The sequence below is a fragment of the Physeter macrocephalus genome, chromosome 17 (genome assembly GCF_002837175.3).
Source record: "Physeter macrocephalus isolate SW-GA chromosome 17, ASM283717v5, whole genome shotgun sequence".
Taxonomy (NCBI): Eukaryota; Metazoa; Chordata; class Mammalia; order Artiodactyla; family Physeteridae; genus Physeter; species Physeter macrocephalus.
In genome coordinates, this window is record NC_041230.1 from 8,836,400 (window position 1) to 8,861,462 (window position 25,063).

Sequence of the window (25,063 nt, forward strand, 5' to 3'; positions counted from 1 at the left end):
TAGCCCTGACCCCTCTGCCTGTGCCCTTGCTTTCTAATGATGGCAAAACCCGGGGCTGTCTCAGTCACCACTGGGTGCCCAGCATGGGTCTGGCACAGAGCAGGATCTGTTAAACCAGACCCATACGATACACATCCTTCTTATTTCCATGTGTGAGCCAGCGCACATCTGACAGGTGGCCCTGGAGGAAGCTCCTCCCTCTTTGCTTCCATTCATTGCTTCCATCCTGTCCTATAGCCTCTCCCCAAGCCATGGGATGAAGGCAGTCAGGCCTCTGGGGTGGGGAGGGCATGGTAGGAGGGAGAGTGACAGAGAATACAAGGCCCGGCCTCAGGGATACCCCAGCCTTACACTCCAGAACCACTGGGGAGTGGCTTCCAGGCAGTGGCCCAGCGCTGCTGTCCAGAGGCCTGATGAGCTCGCGGGTGGGGGGCACTTCCTGAAGGAGGTAACTGCAGCCACAGTGACATTACGGAGCATCTCCTCAGCCAGCACGTTATCACTTCACAAACATCATCTCTTCTGCTCTTCAGTCTGAGGGATGTATTAGGATCCCATTTACAGATGAGGCGACTGAGGCTCGGCTGCCACAGTCACCGGGCCAGATTGTACACTTTTCAGCATGCGCAGTTGGTTGTATGTTGGTTAAACCACAATAAGCTGTTTTTAAAAAGTAGAGGAGAGGAGTGACGGGGGTATAAAAAAACCAAAGACAGTGCAGGGGAAGGAACCAGAGTATGTTGAAAAGTGTTGAAACTGGCGATGGGTTCATGAGGGCCTGTGATGCTCTTTTCTCTGCTTTGGGGCCTGTTTGAAACTGTTTATAGAAAAGTATTTTCGAAGAGTAGAAATATTGTATCCAAGACAGAAAACCACAGCTATAAAGGATGTTATTTAGAGAATTGGAGAAATTTCAAGATGACTATCTATTAGACAGTAATACCATATAAATGTTAAATTTCCTGAGTACAGTGTTGTTTCATGATTATATAGGAGCATGTCTCCACTTTTTGGAGATGGGTAGTGAAGTACACAGAGGTGAAGTACCAGGATGTTGGCAATTTACTCTCAAATGGTTAGGGAATAAAGTACACACACACACACACACACACACACACACACACGCAGAAAGTAAGTGTGGCAAACCGTTAACAGTGGGTGGGTCTTGGGGAAGGGTATTTGGGTTTTCACTGCGCTGTTCTTTGAGCACAGAGATATAAAGAGCACAGAGATGTAAAGGAGCCTGCCTTTGCCAGGTAGCGGTGCCCTCTCCCCACGGGGCGACACGCAGCCCCACCTCTGGTTGTTCACTCCCCGCACATTCCATTGTCTGGCTGTCCTAGGGCTCACTCAGCCAGCTGCTTTTTGGATGCATCAGGACTGTCGCCAGTTCTTGCCATTATAGAAGGATCACCTAATGGTCCCATCTGAAAATGCAGGTGCTTGGGCCCCTCCCCCAGAGCCAGTCACGTGTCTGGGGTGGGACCCGGGAATCTTTGCTTTAACGAGCAGCCCCCTGAGATTTTTTTCTCTCTTCCATATACCTGATATTCTCTGTTTCGCTTTCCTTTTTGCTTTTGAAGTTTCACATTCTCAGAACTAGGATGATGAATCCCCACGTCCTCATCACCCGGCGTCAACCCCATCCACTTCTGGCCATTTTTCCCCCTACCATGTATTTATTGGCGAAACCAGGTCACTTCTGCCCAATTTGGGTGGTCACTTCCCCACACCGCAATTTAATTTCTTTCTCTGTCCCTTGTGTGTTGTATAAGCTGGTCATCGGGTCCGGCGGCTTGCTCAGAATCAGGACGGGTTATTGTTGTTTGTGTCCTGGTTTGGTTTGGTATTTTGGCAAGAATCCATCCTACATGCCTGTGTGATCTCACCGGGGTGTGACTGGCAGTGTCCTGGAGTTTCCAGGGAGGGGTTGGTCACTGGGGGAGGGGGTGGAGTGAGGAGGAGCCGGGAGCCCGGCCGACCACCGCCCCCCTCTCCCCGGCAGTGCAAAGAGCCGTCTCGCTCTTCTCTCTCAACGACCCAGCTCTGAGCCCGGACGTCCCGCCAGCGCACAGTCCTGTCCACAGCCACCTGAGCCTGGAGAGGGGGCCCCCGACCCCCAGGACTACCCCTACCATGAGGTGAGGTTCCCTTCCCCCACGCTGGGTGAGAGGCCGCCGGGCAGGTCACCCCACCACCCCCTTGGCAGTAGCTGGAGGAGCAACCGCCCCTCTCACCTGACAGACTCTGGACTAACCCATGTGCTGGGGCCCAGCAGGGACCAAGGCGGGGTCAGCCCTGTGATCAGCACTCAGGATTGTTTCACTGCCAACTTGGAAAATCGCTAAGTAGTGCCCCCCAGTCTCCCCCCGCCCCCGAGCCTCTCGTCTGCCCCCTCTGTCTGCCCTCTCCCGGCCTTCGGCCCCCCGTCTGTCTGCTCCCGGGTCTCCTCCTCTGCAGGTTCCTAAATTACGCACGTGTTCCCCTGACATTTACCTCTCACTCTTCCCCGGCAGGCCCCATGCTGGGCTGTCTGGGGACACAGCGGTGATGGAGGCCCAAGCCCTGCCCTCACGAGGCTTCCGGGGGAGGGAGGAGGACGGGGAGGCAGGCATCTCACATGTGTCATCTCACATGTAGTGCAGCAGATTCAACTGCACCAGCTTGGCAGAAAATAGAACTACAAAGAGGGAGAGAGGATGGAAATGGCATGTTTGCATGTCCGTGGATTTCAGCATTTCACACTCATCTGCACACCTCACCGTGCAGGGTTCTGTATACAACAGTCGTGCACTGTACTTTATGGGCAGTTCAAACGATTTTCGAGGGTGGTTTTGACTCTCCTTGTTTTTTGCTTCACACAGTGGCTTTAGAACTCAACCTCCACCAAAGATTGGCCCCACTATAATAGCAGAGCTGGGTGGTTACAGATGGGGCACCACGGCAGGGGTAGGAGCAGGGTGGGTGTGGAAATGGCAGGACCTCCAGGCATGCTCCCCGACGCCTTTTGCCCTGAACTGATGACCTCCCTCCGCCTGCCTCCTGTCTCCCCTTGTGGCTGCAGCTCCCCAAGATGCAGCACCAGCAGGGAGGAAAGGGTGGGAGAGGCAGGAGGGCCGAGTCCTCTCCCCTTCTTGGGCGGAGACCCCCCCCCCCGTCTCCCTCTCGTCTGCTGCAGCCCACGCGCCCGCCCCCCCCGACCCCGGCACCCCTACTGGGTGTGTGCGTTCCCACAGCGCCCAGAGGAGCCTTCTCGGCTGCCCGTCCTCCTCTGCAGGGGCCAGGCCTGGGGAATCTGCACAGAGGAGGAGCCACAGGCTGGGGTCCTGGGTGCAGAGACCCCACCTGAGCCTGGGTTTCCCCTCTGTCCAGTGGGGAAACCACTGTCTGCCCTGTTAGGTGAGACCTCACACAGTACAGGGTGGGCTCTTGGTAGCGGGGTGCTGTTATTGTACGTATCGTTACTGGTCCTGTCCACCAGTCAGGCTCTCCCGTCCGTTTGCCCACTTACACGCCCCATGTGCCGGCGCGATGCTCAGGCCTGCGGAGGGCTCGGTGGATGGGCGTGGGGGGGTGTTCTTTGTAGTGAGCCACCTGAGGTGGTCATACATGGGGGGGGGATTTCTCCCAAAAGCACACGCATGGTCCATCCTCGGGAGGAATGCACACGCGGCAGGCCTGGTGCTCCCACGACCTGCATCCACATCCACAGACGTGCCCTCGCCAGGTGGAGCGTGGCCTTCTCCTCCAGGCATCCCTTGGGACTCCAGCAAGAAAAGGACTCCCCAGAGCCTCAGGGACAAGAGGGAGCCTGCATCCCGGGCTCCTCCCAGCTGTGGGCCAAGAGCCTGACCCTGCCTCCTGTCTTTCCAGTGAGGAGCCACCCCTGGATCTGACAGGCAAGGTGTACCAACTGGAAGTGATGCTGAAACAGCTGCACACAGACCTCCAGAAGGTAAGGCTGCCAAGCAGCCGCTTCACGTGGCATGCACCTCCCCATTGCACTTCCCGGCCCCCGCGGAGGGTGGCGGGGGACAGCGAGGCTGAGGCACCCGTCCCCACCCACACCCCATCTATTCTAGGGGAGGCCACCCAGCTTTGAATGTAGTCATGAGTGAAGAGTAAAAAGTGACAGTAGGGAAGGCTGGTAAAGCACACAGAGAAACCCTCATACCCTCTTGGAGGGAGAATAAATTGGCCCAGCCTTTTTGGAGGGCAGTCGGACAGTATTTGTCAAAACTGTAATTGCGTACCTTGTCGACCCAGCAGTTTCACTGTGGGAACTTGTCCAACAGAATTTCAAGCACGGGCACAAAGAGACCCATGAGCAAGGATGTTCGCTGCTGCACCGCTGGCGATAAAAAATTGGAGCCAGTGCAGCTGTCTGTCAACAGGAGAATCGTTATATAAATGACAGGACACCCGTGCAGCGGAATGGTCTGCAGCCAATTAAAGTAGTAACAGAAATCTATATATTTACTAACATACAAAAGAAGTCCAGTAACTCAAGCAGAAAATTAAGCAAGTTGCAAAACCGTTTCCTAGAACATCATCATACTTAAAAAATGTTTAACAGCTATGGGTCAGGGGGATATCTAGAAGGTGACATTCCAGATTGTTCCTTGTACTTATCTCCAGGGTGTGGAAGAGTGAGGGGAAATAAGAGTGGAAGAGACGTTCACTTGTCGTTTTATATGTGTTTGGGTAAAAAGCCAAAAGGTGGCCGAATAGAACATGGGAGTCTCAAGCACAGGAGTCATAGGGGCCCAGGTTCAAATCCCACCCCACCACTTAATGCTGTGTGACCTTGCACAAGTCACTGCCTGAGCATCTTACACTGTCCTGAAAGGGCAGCCCTGCATCTACATCCCAGCCCCCTACTTGCTGTGTGAGGTCTGGTCTCCTCTTCCAGGAAAATGGGGGTAACGACAGTCCCCAACCCTTGGGTGGCTGTGAGGGTGGAATGAGGTGCTCCTAATTACAGTGACGTTTGTCAGTTACTGCACGTCAGGCTGTGTTCTAAGAGCTCAACATATGTGACCTCAGGGAGACCTCTCAACTGCCCCTTTGAGAGCGGAGGAAACAGGGGCCCAGACTTGCCCGAGGTTGCTCAGCTGTTGAGAAGCAGAGCTGGGATTTGAACCCTGGCAGCCTGGCTCTAAACCACGGCCGAGCAGGGCTCGCAGGCCCCGGAGAGCCGTTCAAGGTGCACCGCTGATGCCAGCCCCCGCCCCCGCAGGAGAAGCAGGACAAGGCGGTGCTGCAGTCGGAGGTGGCCAGCCTGAGGCAGAACAACCAGCGGTTGCAGGAGGAGTCCCAGGCCGCCAGCGAGCAGCTACGCAAGTTCGCCGAGATCTTCTGCAGGGAAAAGAAGGAACTCTGAGGTGGAGAGGCTGCCACCTCCCCCGCTCCGCCTGGGCAGACCAGGGGCTCCTGCTCTCCTCTCCTTCAGCCCGGCTCTGGTTGCAGGTGTGACCAAGCTATGCAGCCAGGACCCCACCGCCCTCCCGTGGACACGGACACTCGGGGTGGCAGTGGGACCTGAAGGAGGCCTCTCGGGGCTGTGAGCTGGGGTCCGCTCCTGGCCCTCGAGCCCCAGAGGGCGACGCGGTCTCCGGCCTTCCTCTGAGCCGCCATCTGAGGTTCCTGGGGGCTGGGCCACGCCCACACTGCCCCCAGGGTCCCATCCTGCCATCCGCATCCAGCCTCTTCCTAGGACCAAGCCATTGGAAGCTGTAGGAAGGGGGTGGAGGGCAGGAGTGAGTCTCCAAACCCCACAGCTCCAGGAATCCCCAAACCAGGTTTCTTTACCACGTACAGCAGCGTCTGGGCTTATGGGGCCAAGACCCCTGCCTGAGAAATCACGGCGGGAAACCAGCCCGCTCTCCCCTCACGCCCGGAGAGGTGCAGGCCGGCGTGGAAGCGGGCCAGGGCTCTTGGTCCCTGGTGCACTGGCTCCAGAAAGCATGGACATTGCCCCCTCCCTACCCTGTCCTCCAAAAAGCAACCAGGAGCACTTTCTTAGAGTTTCATTTATTTTCTTGGTGGGGGGGGGGTGGTCCCAGGGTGGAGCGAGGAAACCCCAGCATCCAGAGTTAACTTCTTTGAGGGGGAAGGTATTTGCACGCTCGGGACCGTTTCTCCAGTCTTTGTCTACCAGTCCCTTGACTGCCAGAGGCCACGGCACCTGGGGCCCTCTGCCTGCGAGCTGCTGACCCGGCCAGGCCCAGCGTCGGAGCCGGCACAGCCCACCCCTCCTCCTCCCCAGCTCCGTCAGCCCCAGCCCCTCCCGGGCACCAGGAGGGGCTCCACGGAGCCGTCAGATCCGGGCCGGAGGGAGGCAGCCTCCCTCTCCTCTCCGCTTTTGTTTCCCTTTGCAAAGCCCCTTGGCCCATCTCGTAGGCCCGCAGTAGCAGCAGCAACGTCGTCGGACACCAGTCACTGTGCTCCCCGGGGAGCGCCTTGCTGTGCGAACCCCACAAGACGCTGGTTCTCTCGAGGCAATAAGGGGCAGCTGGCCAGGCAGCCAGGCCGCTGTGGTACTACGCTGTTCACCCAGGAAACAGTTTCTTTTTTTCCTTTAAAAACAAACAAACAAACAAAAAAATATATATATATATATATTTATTTTTTCATGTGGAGTTGCGCCAGAACAAGTCTGTACGGCCACAGTCTGTGGATTCCCCCAACCTCAAGCTGAGGATCAAGGCGCGTCCCCCGTGGGCTGGGGACGAAGGCAGGGTGGGCAGGCAGGCCGGGGGGCCCAGCTGAGAGCAGCACGCTCCGGCCGGGGGCCAGCACCGGGTGGTCCAGTTCCGTCCCGTCCGGAGACCCCCGCCGCCTCCTCTCTGGGGCCAGAAACCTCAGGGAAGGAGGCTCTGGGAACCGATCACACAGGACACAGACGTTGAAGGAGCAAGAGAAAAGGACCCTCGTCGTGCCTCCCTGCCATCAACCTCTGGCCCCTGGGCAGCACTGCAGTCCCGCGAGAAAGGCCCTCGGGTCTGCCATCTCCTCTCCCTCACCTGTGGTTTGCGAGGGGGGCCTGCCGGGTCCTCAGCCCTGGCCAGCTACTGTGATGTCTCTGCCCCTCTTCCCGGGTCCCTTTTGGGGAGGGTTCTCCGGGACCACTTACCACCCCACCCTTTCCTCAGACCCTAACCTGGGGCTCACCCCTCCCCCACCCGTTTTTGTTTGTTTGTTTTTTTAAGTTGTCTCCTCATATCTTCAGATCATTTGAATCATTTGGGGGACCTAATCATGTACATCGACAAGTGTAAATTATGATTTTGGGTTTTGTTGTCTGTTATTTCTAAAGGATCTCTGCAAAGCACATCTATTTAATTTGAGTTTGGTGTTCTGATGGCTGAAGATAGCAGCAGGGTTTTTTTCTTTTTTTTTTTTTTCATATGTTGATTTGTTTCATTTGGATTTTTTTATTCTTTATTATCTCCCCCCACCCCCCAGCCCCATCCCTGTCTTGAGATTTTCTGGCATGTTTCTGGAGGTTTTAAAGGAAATAAATGTTTCATAGAAGTGGCTTGTGTGTTCGCTAGCTGAGCAGCTGCCTGGACTCCCTGAGAAGCGGGTGTGATCCAGCGTCAGCCCCCTCCTCCTGTCCCCCTTGTCCCAAACGCCGTCACCCCCGATGCATGCACACACCCCTAAGAACCAGGGAGCACCATTCTGTTTTTCTTGAAACCCAAGTGACAGAAATCCAACACTCAGAACGTAAGAAATTTAGTGAGAGCACGGAGTCCTAACCACTGGACCGCGGGGAGTTCCCCCGAATGTAAGAAATTCTTAAGTTAAAAAGAGGGAGGTTTTACCTCAGAGTTCATATACTTGAGGCCTAAAGGCCAGACCCGGCCCATGGAGTTGTGTTGGTTTTAAAATTAATGGTCAACTTTTTAAAATCTGGAGATGGTACAGAAAAAAAGCTGGATTTCGAGCTTGGTAACTCTGTCCTCTGCAGCAAGACTCCGAGCTGAGGGGCCCCTGCCTCCTCGAGCAGGGCTGTCGCGCCCCAGGCCTCACCCTGCCGGTGCTGGCTCATTGGCACTACACCCGCCCTTGGTGGGAGTAGGCCTCCCTCTACCAGCCAGCCAGTCGGTGGTTTGGAGTGAAGAGCAGCCCCTGCTTCCAGGCCCCGGGGGCTCGGGGAGAGGTGGAGGTCTCTTGGAAAGATACCGACACAGCTGGGGACCTCAGCCCCGGGCCTAGGGGCTCGCCTAGCTGGGAGCGGTCTTAAACTCCTGGCCCCAGATCTGCAGCTGCCCTGGCGAAACACTTTCGCAGTTTGACCCAGGGATCAGGGTCAAACTTATTTTCCAAATCTCGAAATTTCATGTGAGAATCCCAAGGTCCCGCCTCTGGTGGGAAGTCTAGGTCCAGCTCCACCTGGATCGGAGAAGCAGCCTACGCTCTTGACAGGGCTGGCCCCACAGCTGGGGTTTTCTGGCCCACCTCGCCATTTACCTGTGATGGAGTTTACTGTTTCCGAGCTCAAACCTGACGCTTCTGTAACCTAGACTCTCCCGCACACACACACCCGCCCCACACACACAAAAAGTCTTTTTCCAAAATGGGTATATATCCTTTTTCCAGAGGAGGTGGACCAGCTATTTCCACATCTCCTAAAAATTCTAGAGTGTTCCAGACACTCTCCCTGTCTCCGCCCTCCCTGAGGCCCCATCCTCAACCCATGCTGCCCTCCCCCCTCCAGCACGGAAACGGCGGAACAAGCTGTTCTCACATCCTCTCCTGGCGCCTGTGACACACACCAACTTCCAACACCCCACAACTCGCACACGCCAGCCTGCGCTCTCGCCTGAACTGTGCCCTGCTCGTCCCTTCCCCATCTTGCCCCAGTTTTCCACTTCCTCTGCCTGTCCCCCTCTTGCTGGCCCGGGCGCCCTCCTCGACCCTCCCCCAGTCTCCTCTGCCTCCCACCCCGTCTCTGGCTCTCCCCTCACCCAGGCTCTGAATCCCTTCCTGCTTTTTTGGCTCTCTCCAGATTTTTCTATTGTCTCCCTAAATTCTTTGTGTCCTCTCCCCTGAAATCTCATCTCTGTGTCATTGTCCTAGGACTTCGCCTGTGCTGGGTCCTAACTTCACCTCTCTCCCCAAATGTGCCTCCCCCCTCTTATTCTCTCTTCCGCTCTCCTATTTTACGTGCCCTGGTTCCCTGCCTCCCCACATGGAATCTCTTCTGCTTCTCTCTCCAGATCCCTGTACTTCCTCCTCTGTCTCTCCCCATGTGTCTGCTGTTTTTTATTACTATTATTGCCTCTCTCCCACTAAATCATCTCTTCTGTCCTCTCCCACCATAATTCCTCTGGCCCTCTTCATCTACATCTCTCTCCAGGTCTACGTCTTCCCCCTCCTGCTCTTTTTCTCATTCTCTCTAAATGTGTGATTCCTATCTGTCTCTCTCCTGACTGTTCTTGTGTCCTGGTTCTCACTCCTCACCTCACCTCACCCAAATCTGTCTTCCTCCTAATGTCCCTGGATCTATATCCCATTCCCCTCTGTTCTTTGCCCCACGTCGGGATAGGGAGCTCCAGGTGATGTCTGGGTGTAGGATGAGGCGCCCCTGGCACCCCTGATGCCTACCACAGCCCCGAGGGGAGGGGCCGGCCCCCAGTCTTCATCTTTCCATCCCATCCCTTCCCTTCCCCCAGTCCCCAGCTTCCCGCCTCCCTCCTCACTGCTTCCCCGTTGCAGCTGCAGCAGTCCGTTGCCAGGGCAACCACAGCTGGCTGGGTGGGAGCCCCCTCCACCCCATCCCCCCCCCTTCTCCTTTCCAGCGAGGCAGGGAGGAGTTGGGACAAAGCCAGAGAAAGGCGGGGTGCAGAGGGGAGCTGGAGGGAGATGGACGTAGGGCCAGCTCCAGCTGTTAACCTCGGTTGCTTCTCCCCCAGTGAGGCCCCATCTCCCCTTCTTGGTGACGCCCCAAACCAGCCTGGAGAACGAGGCAGACGACGTGGGCAGAGGGGTCAGGCCCAGTTTAATACACGGAACAAGTTAATTCACAGCAGAGGCAGGCAATAAAGGAGACTCGTTTACAAGGGGGGACACGCCTGGATTGGGGGAGACCCCCCCAAACCCACCACCTCCCCCACTTGCAGTCTCAATTTCCCTTTTTTTTTTTAAACCCGAACAACAAACACACACAACCACAAGAAACAACCACGCCCCCTCGCGACCCGAAAACGGCCAGCGAGGGTGGCAGGGGGCAGCCCGGCCTGGCCGGTAGGGTATCGGGGCGGGGGGGAGGAGGAAAATCTAGTCCGTTGCAGAGTCTGTGCTTCTCATTCCAGCAGGCGCTGGGCAGGGGCCCGCCTTGCCAAGGCAGGCACGGAGTGGGCTCGGGGCGGGGCTCTCGGGGAGGGAGCAGGAACGGAGTTCAAAACCGTGGTTCACATCATGCAGTATCCACAGTGGGCACCAAGAGAGGGCGGGGGGCGGACACCACACCCACCTGCCCTGGGCACAAGGAGGGAATGGTGCCCACCTTGGGCGGGGAGGTGGGAGAGCTGCAACTCCAGGGACTGGGGGGGAGGAGCCGCCAGGCAGGAAACTGGCGTAGACTGGTGCCCAGTAGATGCGCTCAGCAGTGCCCCCTCCACCCAGCCAGACCTTATAGGACTCTTTGTTATATATATTAATTTCTTTTTTTTTTTAACTTTTTGACTTTTTCTTTAGAAAAAGGCTTTGTCCGTGCCCCCAGCTGGCATCCAGCACCCCTCGTGCCCGCCCAGAGGCGGGGTATGGCTTTGAGGGGAGCAGAAGCCCCTGGTGCCCATTTGCGAAGGGGTGAGGCAGGAGGGAGGAGGGGAGAGGACCCTGCTGGGCCCACCAACCCACAGGGCAAACATTCCACTTGCACAGAGGGGAGGGGGTGGCCCAGCCCCCTCTCAGGCTCCCCCCGCCCCCCGGCCCCTTCCACTGTGGGGCATTAAGGATGGGGAGAGACTGGAGGAGCTCCAAGAGGCAGCTAGGCAAGCATCACCCCAGAGGTCCAGGTGAGCCAGAGCCAGGCCTAGGTGAGGGTGATGTAGGCAGAGGCCTTCTCTTTCAGGTGCCGAAGACAGAGGTGACAACTCCAGCTCCCTGTGGCGCGGCCGGAGGACAGGAAGTTAGGCCCAGGTCTGGGCAGGGCTACCCCGACCCCGTCCCACCCAGCGGACAGCAGGAAGACCACTGTCCAACACCCCACCCCCATGTCGGGCCCTCCTCTTCTCTCACCTTCCGGGGGCTCCGCCATGGGGGGACTCAGGCAGTACATGTGGTAACCCCGATCGCAGTCGTCACAAAACAGCAGCTGGTCCTGGGAGGTGAGACCCGCCCAGCTGGCACCCTGGGGGCACGGGCACCAGAAACCGGGGTGGGGGGCGGGGGCAGGGGCCAGGTCAAAGGGGCCGGGGGAGGCGGTCCCTTGCAAGACAAAGGGCTCTGTGAAGGTCATCTTTGCAAAACCCTGCTGGGCGAGGAGCAAAACACCCCTGAGGACTGTCAGTTTGCAGTTTGTAGTTTAGGTTTTATAGGATTCTGTGGAACACTTAAAATGACACGGAGATGGTCTGGAAGCCATGGACGTGGGTTCAGGTCCCAGCCGTACCATTTTCCTGGCTGGGTGACCTTGGGCAAGTCTAGTCCCCTCTCTGAGCTCGGTTTCTTCTCTGTGAAGTGGGAACAAGATCACCTACCTCAGGGCAGTTGGAAGGAGTCAGAGAGTGAAGAGTATTAAGTGCCGGGCTCAATTAATGGACACTAACAATAATCATAATACAGGTTACTGGTGTTCACCAGGGAGGGAGCTCCAGGGAAAGGAGGCCGCCTGGGGGCATGTCCCGGGGAAGGGGGCGCGTGGGCACTCACGTCGTTCTCCGAGGTGCCACACAGGCTGCAGGACTTGCACTCGATGCACTGCCAGCGGTAGGTCCGCACAGCTGCCGTCATGTTCACCGTGAACTGTAAACACGAGGGGTGTCCTGGGGGCCAAGGGGCAGGGATGCGGTTAGGGGTCATCGTGCCCCTGGTGGCTGCTGACCCCCGGGGAAGCAATGGCTCAGCCCCCATCCCTAGCTCACAAGGCCCACAGCCCGACCCCACCCAGCCCACAGTGCCCAGAGCCTGTCCCGCAGGCAACGCTGCCCTGGCCACCAGTCTCCTACCCAGCCACCATGGCAACCACACTCTGCTCCCCAGGACACCATGGCAACCGCATTCCATTACCCACGGTGCTGTGGCAACCACTTTCTACCACCCACAGCACCGGGGCAGCCACATTCTGTTAACCACCGTGCTGAGGCAGCCACATTCCATTACCCACAGCAGAATGGCCAACCGGTTCCATTCCATTAACCGCAGTACGTGGCAACCACAGTCTGCCAGCCACGATGCCATGGCAACCGCCTTCCACAGAGGGGTCCCCACACCCTGGTTCCCTGCAACCCAAGCCCATTACACACGATGCCCCAGCAACCACACTGTTACCAACATGACTGTGCAGGGTGCTAACCCACTGGTCAACCCACCACCCCAGCACAGTGCGCAGCCACTACCTCAGGCCACGACAACCACCTTCCACTACACCCAATCGCCATGACAACCATATTTCACTACCCATAATACCATGACAACCACAATTCATTAGCCACCTGCTGAGGCAACCACCGTCTATTACCCACAAGTCCACCTTGGGAAACCACAGTCTATTAACCACAACTCCATGGCAATGGCAAGTGCCCTCCGTGATCCACAGCACCCAGGCAGTGGCAATCCATTACTCGCTATCACAGCCCACTACCCACACCACATCCCATTGTTCCCAGAGCCCCCCTGACCCCACTCAGTTTCCCACAATCCTCAGCAGTTGAGTCGGCCATTTATCCTCAGTGCCCCTGGGATGCTCTGCATCCCCCGCACCAGTCCTCTCACTCCTCTGCCTTCTCTCCTCCAGATCTGGACTCCTGGAGTCCTCCCCACCGCGGCCCCCAGAAACCTCAGCTGGGGGCATCACCTGATCGCCCACAGTCGGCACAGGAGATGAGGTCCTCGGGACACCCCGTCTTCTTGGAGCCACCCAGGCAGAAGTCACAGTAGCCATTGGGGATGACAGTGCCATCAGGCGCCTTCTTGGCTGAAAGAGAGCAGGCAAGGGTCGGCATGGGCAGGCAGGGACACTCAGTCAAAGGCTGCTGCAGAAGTAGGGGCCGAGCGAGGCGTCCCTACCTGTGTGTTTCCTCTGTGCCTCAGGGACCCAGGCCAATTCTTTGTAAAACTCTGGGGATGGGGGGACAGAAAGAGGGGCTCTCACCATAGGCAAGGCTCCACCCTGCCCCCAGCCTCAGCCCCAGGGGTGGACCCCTTCTCCAGGCATGGAGGAGGCGGGGAGAGGGAGCAGCTACCCCAAGCTGTGGCCAGTAGCAAAAGAGAGTTGGGGGAGCCCAAATAATTCTCATCAGGACCCCCCCAACTCTTTGAGGACAACTGATACATCCTCTTAATTAGGTAAAAACTTGGCAGATGCAGCTTTAGGAAGAGCCCCCTGCTTCCCCGCCCATACACACTTCTACCAGACAGCCCCCCTGCCCAGCTAAGCCCCGACTAAATAAAAATTAGGTGGACGCCACTGGCTGAGATCTGGTATGGAAACACATTCGGAAGGAAAATTCTGAACACAGAGGTGCCTCGGTGTGTGGTGGGGATGGGATGAAGAGACTTCCCTCTCCCACCGAGGGGTGGGTGGAAAGATGGTTTTTCCACTGGCAGAGCCTACCCCCAAGCCTTCCCCCATCCCTCAGCTGTCAGGGTTGGCACCGAATTGGCATGGGTGGTCGCCAAGGGTTCCCAGGCCACGGACCCTGCCCCTTGGCCAAAGCTTAGCAGAGAAGGGAGGAAGGGAGGCAGGGAGGGAGGGGAGTCATCTATCACCCCCCCTCCCCAAGCTCTAATTGAAACAATAAATCAGACCCAGAAATATTACGCCCGGCCAGGAGCGAGGGAGAGATGGTTGGTTGCCATGGCAACCTCAGAGCCAGCATCCCCCATGGTTGGTGGGGGGAGGGGACCGCTGAGCTGGAGATTTTCCAGAAATGTCTAATGTGCCCCCTCCCTCCCAGGCTCCTTAGTCCCCACTCCCAGGGCCCCTCACCACCCCACGCCCTGCCCGCCTGCTCACGTTTATGGTTGTTTTTCCGGTGGAAGGGCAGGGCGTGGCGTTCGGCGTTCTCCTCCCCCTCCTCCTCAGCCAGGTGGGTGTGGGTGTAGTGGTAGCTGAGCCCTGGCCGGTTCTTATACCGTTTCCCACAGACTGGAGAGTGAGCAGGAAGGGCCGGTCAGCCCTCCCAGCCCGCCTCTGCCCTGGCCTCAAGGATCACACCTCCACCCTCTGCCAGAGGCCTGAGCATCCCCCAACCAGGGTCCAGAACAGAAGGGAGGGGGCCAGGAGGGGAGAGGTCTCTGGGCCCCACTCTCTCTCTCTTCCCCCCTCTTCAGAAAGACTCACTATCACAGACATACGGCTTGTCTCGGTCCTCCAGGGAAGCGGTGTCCTGGCGTTTCCGGAGACCCCCGATGCCATATGCCTAGGGGAAAAGTCATAAGTGAGGGGCCAAGAAAGGGAGGGAACTAAAAGAATTTTCATCATTTGGGCCTGAAAGTCAAATCGCAGCTCTGCCACTTCCTAGCTGTGGGCCTTGAGTAACTCCCTTGATCTCTCCAAGGTTCAGTTTCCTCATCCGTGATACAGGTATGAAGCTAGTTCCAACCCACTGTACAATCTCTGTTTTGCAAATGGTTTAATAGACCCAAGCCTCAATTTCCTCATCTGTAAAATGGGTATAAAAATCCCCTATCCCTTCAGGCTGCTCTGGGGATTAAATGAGGTCAAACTGGGGCAGAGTCTGAACATTGTACATACTCAGTAAATGGGATCTGCATTGGGCGGAGGAGTGATGGAGAGAAACTTTGGAGTGATACCTTTCCTTTGGCCCTGTTCTTCCTCCTGGGAATGTCATCCTCCAAGTCTTCCACTTCAAGATCATGTGGAAACTCCAGCAGCTGCTGTTTCTGGGCACCAGGAGAAGGGAGATTGGAGTTAAGAAAATGGGGTATTGTTCTGCTTTGTGGGTGGGGTGGCTCTGGGCGGACCGGAGACTGGGGCTGTCAGGGCAAGTCAGGAGGTCTTCCAAAAAAGAGATGACGTGTGGAAGAATAGAGACTTAGGATGCCCAAAGGCCCTAGGGAGCCAGGGGAGATTTCAGAGCAGGAACAGGATGGGCTGGGGCAGGAGATAGGGGTGAGAGGGCAGCTGTGGCCCCTGGCAGGGGGTTGGGGGCATCCTACCTGGCAGTCCATAATGGTCTCCTCCTCCTTCAGCTCTATCTTCTTCTCCCCTGTCTCAGCACACAGTAGAGCCTCAAGGACCGGCCCTTCTGGGAGGCCGCCCTCCTTCTTCAATGGCGCCTCACAGTCTGGGGACAAGGGAGGAGGGTGTCAAGTGGAGAACTTGTCCCTGGAGGACTCCTCAGACTGCCCAGATTGGAGAATCATGCTCTTTGCTAGAGGGAAGAGGCTTTCCCACACTCAACCAGCAATAGACTCAAAGATTCAACCATACACCCTTCCAACAATACTTCCATACATCCTTTCCAAGGATGCCCAGACTCTGGGGAAGACACAGCCAGACCCTCAGAGCCACTTGGACACACTCAAGGGGAGACATGGCCAGACCCTCCTATATAACTACATACATACATGTAGGAGACCCCACCCAGACCTTCACACCTGGAGAGAGCAGACACTCAAACAGGACACACATGGACATACACAGGGGAGATACATACAGGTCATCTGAGACAGCCAGACACACAAAGGAAGAGATATACCCAGACAATCAGATATACCCAGACACGTGGAGGAGACATATCCAGACCCTTGGGTATACTGGCACACCCAGCAACACTACAAAAGAGAATATTAGACCACCAGATATACCCAGACCACATGGGGAAGACACGGCCAGACCCTACCAAACACCTGAACGTACTTAGGGGAGATAGAGACACACCTAGAGAGAGTCACTCAGGTGGATACACATACACACAGGAGATAGAGACAGTCCCTCCAATACACCTGGACCCACACAGATCCTTGGATATACCTGGACAGGGGAAGAGAAACAGCCAGTGACTCTAATAGTACTGGACACATTCAAGAAGTGATAAAACCAGACACTCATGGAGCAGCACACACGTGCAGAAATACATCTAACACACCAGACAGACACTCAGGGAAGAGATTCTCCCAGACATTCCAAAGCATCTGGCGCTCAAAGGAAGAGAGAGCCGGACCCCCGATACACCCACATCAGGAACCGCCGGACACTCTGGTAGACCAACCACACACAAGAGGAAACAAACCTCCTAATACACTTGGAAACACCTGAAAAAAGACACAGACACTGAGATACACTCTATTACAAAGGGAAAGAGTTACAACCTGACACTCTGATACATCCAGACACACTCAGACATCCACAGGAAGCAATACAGTCAGATACTCTGATACATCCCAGCTCACAAGGGAAGAGATACAAAGACTGGATACACCTGGACACACACAACAGATACCACTCTGTCCTGAAATATGCCTGGGCCCAAGTAGGATAAGATACGGTCCAAAGTTCAGTCACTCAGGGAAAACTGGAGAATCTCTGGACGACACCCAGACACACAGCGGCAGACACAGCCAGCCACTCAGACGCTGGCTAGGAGGGAAATAAAGGCGAATGCTCAGACGCACACCGCCATCACCACACACTTATCAGCGCGTGCTGGGGGCACCCATGGGGGCCACCGAAGGCACAGGACGGAGCTCCACCCACCAATCTTGTACTCGCAGGGCCGGAGTCTGGGGTCTTCCAGGATGTTGAGTCTCCGTTTCTTTCTCCAACAGCGGGCGGGGTACGTGTAAATCTGTCCCGGGGCCAAACCTGGAGTGAGAAGGGCGGTAAGAACGCGGCCGCGAAGCCACCGCCCCGCCCCACCCCACCCCCAACCTCCCAGCAGTACCGGGGCCGCGGTGGGTCTTCTCCATCCAGATGTAGCAGTTGTTCTGGGCCACGCCGGTCTGCGAGTCGAGGAACGGCAGGCGCAGGCTGCGCTCGGCGCACAGGCGCGCGTTGTAGCTGCGGCAGTGCTCGATGGCTTCTCGGTAGAAGTCCTCGCCTAGGCTGCGAGGGGCGGGTGGGAGGGCGGGCGGCTGTCAGCAAGGGCAGGCGCACCGGGTCGCCTGGCACCCCTCCCCCAGCCCGCCCGTGGGGAATGGGTGGGCCGACTCCTCCAACCTCACCTCTCCCCGCGCTGTCGTCGCTCCTGGACCCAGGAGCCCCCAACCCGGGACTCAAGCAGGCCTTGAGCCAAGGAGTGGATACACACAGTGTAGAAACAGATAAAAATACACCGGGACCCATCCATACAGGCACATATCCAAATACACAACACAAACAAATCGCACATAGTCACACAGGATTCACACACAAAGACAGACATATCCCAAGACTCACAAAGGAGAAACAGACACATCTCACATATGTGCTCACACAAATATCTACTGAAAAACACAAGTATCTCAAGTCCCATAGTGTAGAAGCAGACAGATCACACACATATACATGCACAAATATATATCACATATCCAAAGACACACAACATAAACAATCACCCACACAAAGACACACAACATGCAAACAGATGACACACCACACACAGACACATCCACTTACTCATCCATCCAAAGACACACACAGATACACAAATGTTAAAAACAAACTACGCACATATGCACTTACACACATATCCAAAGACACAACACAAACAAATCACACACACACACACACACACAATCCAGATACACTATACAAAGAAATCATACAGATTCACACAGGATACACACACACATTCACGAAGATACACAATATAGAAACCAACATCTAAAATACCACATACTCAAACACACAAAGATACACACATACACAACATAGAAACAGACAAATCCACCCATAGTCACACAAAAATTTGCACATAAATACATGCATACCTACATATCTAAAGACACAGAACATAAGTGATGCAGAGTTTCAAAGGATATGTACACACACTCAAAGACCAAAATATCCAAAGACACCTAGTGTAGAATGTGAAAGAAATTAAATACATATCCACACACATATCCAAAAAAGACCCAGAACCCGAACAAGTGACACACACTCCACAACCCAAGACAAAGGTAGTGTGGGCTTCACTCAAGTTTACCAAGGCCCCTGGGCCCCCAGGCCATTTCACCCTCTCCCCAACTCCGGGGGTCGCAGGACGGGACATGACCCCCTTTCCCGAAGAGGGCTCCAATAGGGCTCCGAGTTCCCCATACTCCGCGCTCCTCCAAGAGCAGCGCGTCGGACACGGTTCTTGCCAGAGACCCACAGTCACACACATTGGCAACCCCGCGCAGCCCGGCCCGCGGTGACAGCCCCCCAGACACCCCATCGGCCCCACCCCCAGCCGCCGCACACACACACACACGCCCGCGCAGACCCGCTCGCGCGCCCTCCCCTGCCTCCCGCCGGCCCGCAGCACCTCAGGGGGCCGGGGATGACCGTGGCCATCTTGCTCCCAGGGTCCTGCCCCCAGCAGGTCCCCGCCGGGCCGGTCCTCCCAGCGCTCGGGCGGGCGCTGAGGCCGCCCATCCATTCATTCCCGGGGGGCGGGAGCACCGGGATCACAGCCAATCAGGGTGGTGGGGTGGGCCCACCCGGGCCATGCCGGGAGTGGTAGTTCCCCGCCCGGGGCTGGCGGGACCCCGCAGAGAAGCGGGTCAGAGGTGGGGCCGGAGGCACGCACAGCCAGTCCCGCGCGCTCACTCATGCACACCTCTTGAGTCTCACACATGGGCCTACACTCACCCATGCACACCTGGACTCGCACACACCCACACGCGGCAGCTTACACACACATTCACACGTATACTCACAGCGTCCCACGCAGACTCACGCACACTCCCTCTCCCACACCTTCGCACAGACTCACATACATTTACACTCACAAACACTTCAGTGCCAGGAGACTTAGAGACACCTTACAGGTGCCCACACGAACGTCCCACCAACGCGTGGCTCACTGACACCGCCCCCTCGCCCTAGTCCCTCCTAGCTCGGGAGAACCCTCTCTGGTCCCCCTCGGAGCTGTCTGTCTCACAGGGACCCCGCCCTACTCAACCCCTTCCCAGGCCTGACAGCAGCTGTGCTAGTTAGGAGATATAGCCACACCTCCTGGGTTCAAATCCTGGCTCTGCCACTTGGTTGCCATGTGACCTTGGGCAAATGACTTAACTTTTCTGGCCTCAGTTTCCTCATCTGTAAAATGCAGATGATGGCTCACTGGATTATTGTGAAGATTAAATGAGTAAGCATGGGTAAAGTGTTTTAAAAGGTACCTGGCAAGTAGTAGGTGTTCAATAAATTCATTCATTCCACAAAGAGGACCTGATATGAACTAAGATGTAAAATGGTGATAGCTAACCATTATTAGAAAGAATAATGCTGGGCACATAATAGATGCTTAATAAATATTTGTTGAATAGAAATATACTGAGTAGTCACCATGTGCCAGGCACAGTTCTTTAACAGAGATTAACTCACTTGATCCTCATCCTGACCCTCCGGGGTGATAATATAATTACCTCCATTTTCCACATGAGGAAGTGAAGTCACATGCCCTCAGCTCCTGGTGGCTGTTTGAAGGTGGGACTAAGAGAAGGATTCACTCACCCAGATGTCTGTACCCAAGTTGTCACCTCCTTTCTCCCACTGTCACCCACACTGACTCTACCCTAAGGGATGCCCAGAGAGGGAGCCGACCTACCGAGTCACAACAATCACCAAGTCCCACGCACACACACCTGGAACACCCCACCCCCACCCCCCAGCCCCCATCCAAAGTTCGTGTTCAAGTCTGAGCCCTTGCATGGATGAAAACGCCCACCAATGTCCTTGTCCACCAGGGGGCTCTCCAGCAGACTGAAGAGGCATAAGAGCCTTCACCTCCTCTTTTGTCATTTGACACCCCCACCTACCCCCTGGTGAGAGAGACCCCCTCAGGGTCTCCCACACTCATGGTCACTTCTGGACACACACACACAGACACATACACACACACACACACCTCTAGTCTTAGACCCCTTCTACAGGCTCTTCCCCATCTCCCCCAGGTAAGGCCTTGACCTCCCCCTTCCCGGACCCAAACAGCAGGGAGTGGGTCTCTGCTTCACATCTGGCCTAGAGCAGATGGCAAGGGGAGTAAGTCTCCACACTCACTCTGGCCTCCAGGTCCCTACAGTGGCCACCCCATATCTCAGCCACGGTAAGCCCTGTCCCGCTCCTCCCAACCGGCCAGCTCAGCTCAGAGTGCCCTTGCCACCTTCCTCTCTCACCTTCCACCACCCTCACAGATCTTCCAATATGCCCTTACACTTTCTCCCCACACCTCTAGCCTCAGACACCCCGCTCACTCCTGCCCCACCCCAGAACCTTTGCATCAGTTTTGGTCAGCTTGGAGCCTGAGTGTAGAACACTCCATCACTTCCCTGGACGCCCTTGTCCACCAGCACAGTTTGACCCACAGCTGACATTTGGAGAGGGGTCTCCCTTCCCTTCCTTACCCCTAGTCACCTCCAGAGACCCCTCTCCCACACTTGAGCTCCCCTGCCCAAACAATCCTCCTGTCCCCATCCCCCAGTGCCCTGTGTGGAAACTGGACCACAAATGAAATCCATATTGATACTACCAATAATAACCACTACATTCAGTCAGTGTCAGCCTCAGTACCAAGTGCTTTACAAACATCACAGCAGCACCATGAGGTAATAAGGGCTGTTATGATGCCCCAATTCACAGGTGGTAACACTGAGGCTCAGGGCGGGGCAGGGGGGCAGGAAATTAGTGCTCAAGATGGGGTTTGAATGATGCAGGCAGTCAGAACTGAGAGCTGCACCCTCCACCTCCCACTCCCAAGGGGATTTGACTCGCATTCTCTCAGGAGCCAGTCCCTGCTCTCACCCCTGCAGACCCCTAGGAAGGTGAGAGCAAAGAAGGGTGCTGGCACTCCCACCCCCAAGCTTACTCTGGCCTTCAGGTCCCTGCAATGGCTGCCCCATTCCTCCTCCAAGAGGTCTGGGCCGAGGTCAGAGTGAGGATGTCTGGATACCTACAGATACACCAACCTGCACAGGAACCCCGTCCCAGCCACTTTGAGGGTGTCCCTCATAGGCGAGACAAGTCCGTGTGGAAGACTTAGAGTGAGAGGGAAGCAGAAGTGTTGTCACCGTTACACACCATTTCACACTGACCCCAGCCCCGTACACGCCCTCCAAGCCCCCTTTGCCCACCGCAAAGCCACACTTGTAGGCGCGTGCCTGTAAGGTCCGGCCCCCTCCTCTCCCAACTCCCCCCCCCACCTGAAACCAGAAGCTACTGGGCGCCTTTGGTCCGGCCACCTGGCACAGCCTTTCTGGAGGGCGGGGGCGGGGGATGGGGGGCGCCCCCGGGCCCCTCCCCCCACCTCCACCCCCCTGCACAAGTTGCTCAAGGTCAAGGTGGCGGGTGCCAGGGGTTGGGGGAAGGGTGGGGGAGGTCGCCCAGGCCCCTTTGTGCGGCGCCGCGGGCGTTCGCCCTCCGCCTCCTCCCCACCAGGCCGGGGAGGAGGGGGAGGGGATTGCGTGCACGCCAACCCTGGAGGGAGAGCGGGAGCGGCCGCGCGCCTGTCACTCCCAGCCCGCTGTCACTGCCTGGGGAAGGGGGGTGGGGAGCGCTGGGACCCAGGAGTTCGGGATCCCGAGGAGGGAGCGAGAGAGATGGAAAGAGAGGGAAGAAGAGAGGTGGAGAGAGCGAGGGATGTCTAGGAGAGCTGAGGGCTGGAAGAGAGCTAGGTTTGAACCCAGGCGTCCAGGATCCGAACCACTGGGCCCGGGAGGAAGCTAACACTCGGAGGAGGGACGCGGACAGGGAGAAAGGGAGGGAATCCCCAGAGGCTGAGGGCGCTCCCAGCACCCTCTCCCGAGGCATCTAGTCCCCAAGGGGATGAGAGATGCTCTCGTTAGATGTGTACGGGAGGAGAGAGGGAGGGATCCCACGATCTAAGCTGAACGGGGCGTCGGGGCTTTAGGTCCTGAAGACCCGGGAAGGAAAACAGCAGGGATCTAATCGGGGACCCCCGACGTCTAAGCTCCCACCCTGCGGCCGCGCGGACCGAGGTCCCCGAGATAGAGGGGGGGGAAAGAGAGAAAGATGCCTTGATGAGGGGAAAGGGTGGTGGAGACCCCGGAGACTGAGGTCTGGACTTAGGCGTACGTACTCCCAGCCCCATGCAGGGGCAGGCCCGGCGCCCCCAGAGACTCAGAGGAGGAGAGAGGGAGGAGGAGGAGAGGGAAGCCCCTACCCCCACTCTGGGTGGGGAAACGGCCTCCGCCACCCCCCAGCTCGCGCCACATTCCTTCACTGACAGCGACAAAGAAGAGGCGCCCCCGCGACCCCCGAGGGGCTCCCGCCCCCAGCCCCAGGGGGCGACAGGGGGTGGCGGGCCCCCCCAGGGGAGGGGGGGCAAGCTGGGGCCCCACATTCAACTGCCATCCGCCCACGGCGTCCCCCTCCCCAGCGAGGGCGGGGGAAGGGTTCGGGTAGGGGGCGGGATGGAGGGACGTGGACGGCGGGGACACTCACGACTTGAGCGGGTTCTGAATGGCGGTGGCCATGGCCCGCTCGGCTGGGCCGCCTCCGGCCCGGGGCGCCGCTGCCGCCGCGCGCGGGCCCAGCCCGGCCTGCGCCGCCCGCTCTGCCGCCCAGCGCGCTACGATTTCATTCATTCTTGGGGCTGCGGCGCGAGCGGAGCGGGGCGGGCAGGGGGCGGGGCTCGGCCAATCCCCTCACCTCCCGGCGCACGACGGGACGTGGAGTCTAGGGGCGCTCGGCGGCGCCCGAGGGCGCCCCTGTCCGGACTACACGTCCCAGGGGGCGTCGGGAGGACCGCACGCCTATTGGCTACTGGGGATACAGGGCGGGGCTGGGATCGCCCCAAAGCATCCTTTCCCCTCCCTGGGGGTGCTCCATCCCCAGCTCGGGCTCTCCATCCTCCAGGCACCGCGGCCGCGCAGGAGAAGGTGGTCCCTGGCTTCTGGGTCTCCCCTGGGTGTGTGGATGACCCCAGGGTCTGTCGTGTATTCTTGCCTTTGCCTACTTGTCTGTGTGTGTCTCTTCTGGGTAAGCCAGTCTGTAAACAAGCACAGGGGTTAATCAATGCCTTTGTTCATTTATTAAGTGCCTGCTATGTGCCCGGCACTCTTCTGGACACTGGGGATACAGCGTGACCAACAGGCAAAGTTGCTGCCCTCAAGGAGCTGACTTTTTAGTGGAGGAAAAAAGATGATAAACAAACAAATAAACTGATCATTTTAGAAAGTGATAAGTATTATAAAGAAAGTGGCTGCTCTGAGGAGGTGACATTTGAGCTGAGACCCGAGAAGCTGCCACCATGCAATGGGAGGGGAAGGAGGAAAAGCTTGGCAAGTTCAAAGATCAGTGGGAAAGCTGGTGTAACGAGCAGAGTGAGTGGGGGGAGGCGGGGAGGGAGAAAATATTAGGGAGACAGCAAGGATCCAGATCATGTAGGGCCTTGTAGGCCGTTATAAAGAAAATGGATTTTGTTCTAAGTGCAATCAGTCATCCTTGACTCTTCATTTTCACACACACCCCCAAACCCATCAGCAAATGCGGTTATCTCCACATTCACAAAATAGATCCAGAATCCACCCACTCTTCTCCCTTCACAGCCTCCATCCTGGTACTGCTCCCCTTTTGCTCCCCCCCTTGGACAGTCCATTTCTATTCTCTCCAGGGCAGCCAGAGTGAGATGCTTAAAAGAGCTGGCATCACAATGCGCTCTGGCTCAAAACCTCCAGTGGCTTCTTTCACACTTTTAAAAAAAATATTTATTTATTTATTTGGTTGCTCTGGTTCTTAGTTGCAGCAGGTGGGCTGCTTAGTCGCAGCTCGAGGGCTCTTTAGTGGTGACATGAGAATTCTTAGTTGCGGCATACATGGGAGATCTAGTTCCCTGACCAGGGATCAAACCTGGGTCCCCTGCATTGGGAGAGCAGAGTCTTAACCACTGCACCACCAGGGAAGTCCCTTCTTTCACACTTAGAATAAAATTCGAAGTCTTCACTATGCCCTCTAGGCCCTACTCAAACCCGTTTCCAACCCCCATCACACTTCTGATCTCATCGCCCTTCTTCCTTCCCTTGGCTAACTTTGCTCCAGCCGCACTGGCCTCCTCCCTGTTCCTGGAACGTTCCAGTCCCACTTCAGCCACAGGACCTTTGCACTTGCTGTTCTCACTGCCTAGAATGCTCCTCCCCCAGACACCTGCATGGCTCCAACTCTCACTTTATTCAGGTTTCTGAATGTCACCTTCTCAGAGACAACCTCAGCTAAGATGGCATCCCCCAGAATCTCTCTGTCCTCTTAAAAGCTTTCTCCTTCTCCCAACACTTACCATAACTCGTCATCATGTTGTAGGCCTATTTAGTTACTTGATTGAGTGCCTGTCTCCACTCCTTTGACTACCAGCTCTATGAGGCAGAGATTGTTGTTCATTCCACTGCTGTCTCCCCAGTGCTTAGAACAGGGCCTGAAAAATAGCAGGTGCTCAACAATTATTTGTTGAATAAATAAATGAATCAATTAGTCATTATCCTCCATGTCTCTCCCCATTGTCTGGCTCTGCAGAGTGCAAGCAGCAGGGAGAGGGAGTCATGTGGGCTCCAGGCTGTGCCCTCCCACACACTTGGACCATCTGAAGGGGACTCGGCGGTGGTGGGGGGGGTGTTGTATTAAGGAAAACTTCCCAGCAGAGGGTCTGGAGCTAAAGCTTCAAGGCAAAGAGAAGGGAGATGTTAAGAGGCATATTCACTCATTTCTATAGAGTATCATTGTCCCCAGCCCTGT

At 56.6% G+C, this 25,063-nt stretch overlaps 2 protein-coding genes across 9 annotated transcripts in view; one reads left to right on the top strand and one right to left on the bottom strand.

The window, feature by feature from the left end:
• SIPA1L3 (signal induced proliferation associated 1 like 3) overlaps positions 1-7,498 on the top strand; it is a 240,839-nt gene extending 233,341 nt beyond the window's left edge. For 5 of the 7 annotated variants that reach the window (XM_055079281.1, XM_055079280.1, XM_024132359.3 and 2 more), the window contains 3 exons: positions 2,006-2,141; positions 3,874-3,955; positions 5,240-7,498. In XM_055079281.1, the coding sequence (XP_054935256.1) occupies positions 2,006-2,141; positions 3,874-3,955; positions 5,240-5,383 (362 nt within the window). In that variant the 3' untranslated portion in view covers positions 5,384-7,498. The other 2 variants (XM_024132361.3, XM_028478081.2) reach the window with 2 other exon arrangements.
• Positions 7,499-10,272: 2,774 nt separating this feature from the next.
• Positions 10,273-22,913, bottom strand: DPF1 (double PHD fingers 1). Of its 2 annotated transcripts, none has more exons than XM_024132623.3 (12): positions 22,781-22,913; positions 17,082-17,242; positions 16,895-17,002; positions 15,355-15,482; positions 14,989-15,078; positions 14,516-14,594; positions 14,189-14,320; positions 13,240-13,290; positions 13,028-13,147; positions 11,884-11,996; positions 11,251-11,332; positions 10,273-11,115 (listed from the first exon to the last, which is right to left on the bottom strand). In XM_024132623.3, exons 1-12 carry the CDS (start codon positions 22,810-22,812, stop codon positions 11,045-11,047), a joined length of 1,167 nt encoding a protein of 388 aa, XP_023988391.1. In that variant the 5' UTR covers positions 22,813-22,913; the 3' UTR covers positions 10,273-11,044. The 2 variants fall into 2 exon arrangements, with proteins under 2 accessions (XP_023988391.1, XP_054935283.1); XM_055079308.1 differs by having other exon boundaries at positions 10,927-11,115; positions 11,251-11,362; positions 22,781-22,855.
• Positions 22,914-25,063: the final 2,150 nt, after the last annotated feature.

Bases quoted from the DNA above. Each gene is read 5' to 3' on its own strand.
- DPF1 (XM_055079308.1), bottom strand. From the start codon at position 22,812: ATGGCCACCGCCATTCAGAACCCGCTCAAGTC. The intron at 15,483-16,894 runs GTGGGTGGAGCT...CCTTGTCCCCAG, and splicing joins GCCCTGCGAGTACAAGATTG to ACTGTGAGGCGCCATTGAAG. The intron at 13,291-14,188 runs GTGAGCAGGCGG...CCCCATCCCCAG, and splicing joins CCGGAAAAACAACCATAAAC to AGTTTTACAAAGAATTGGCC.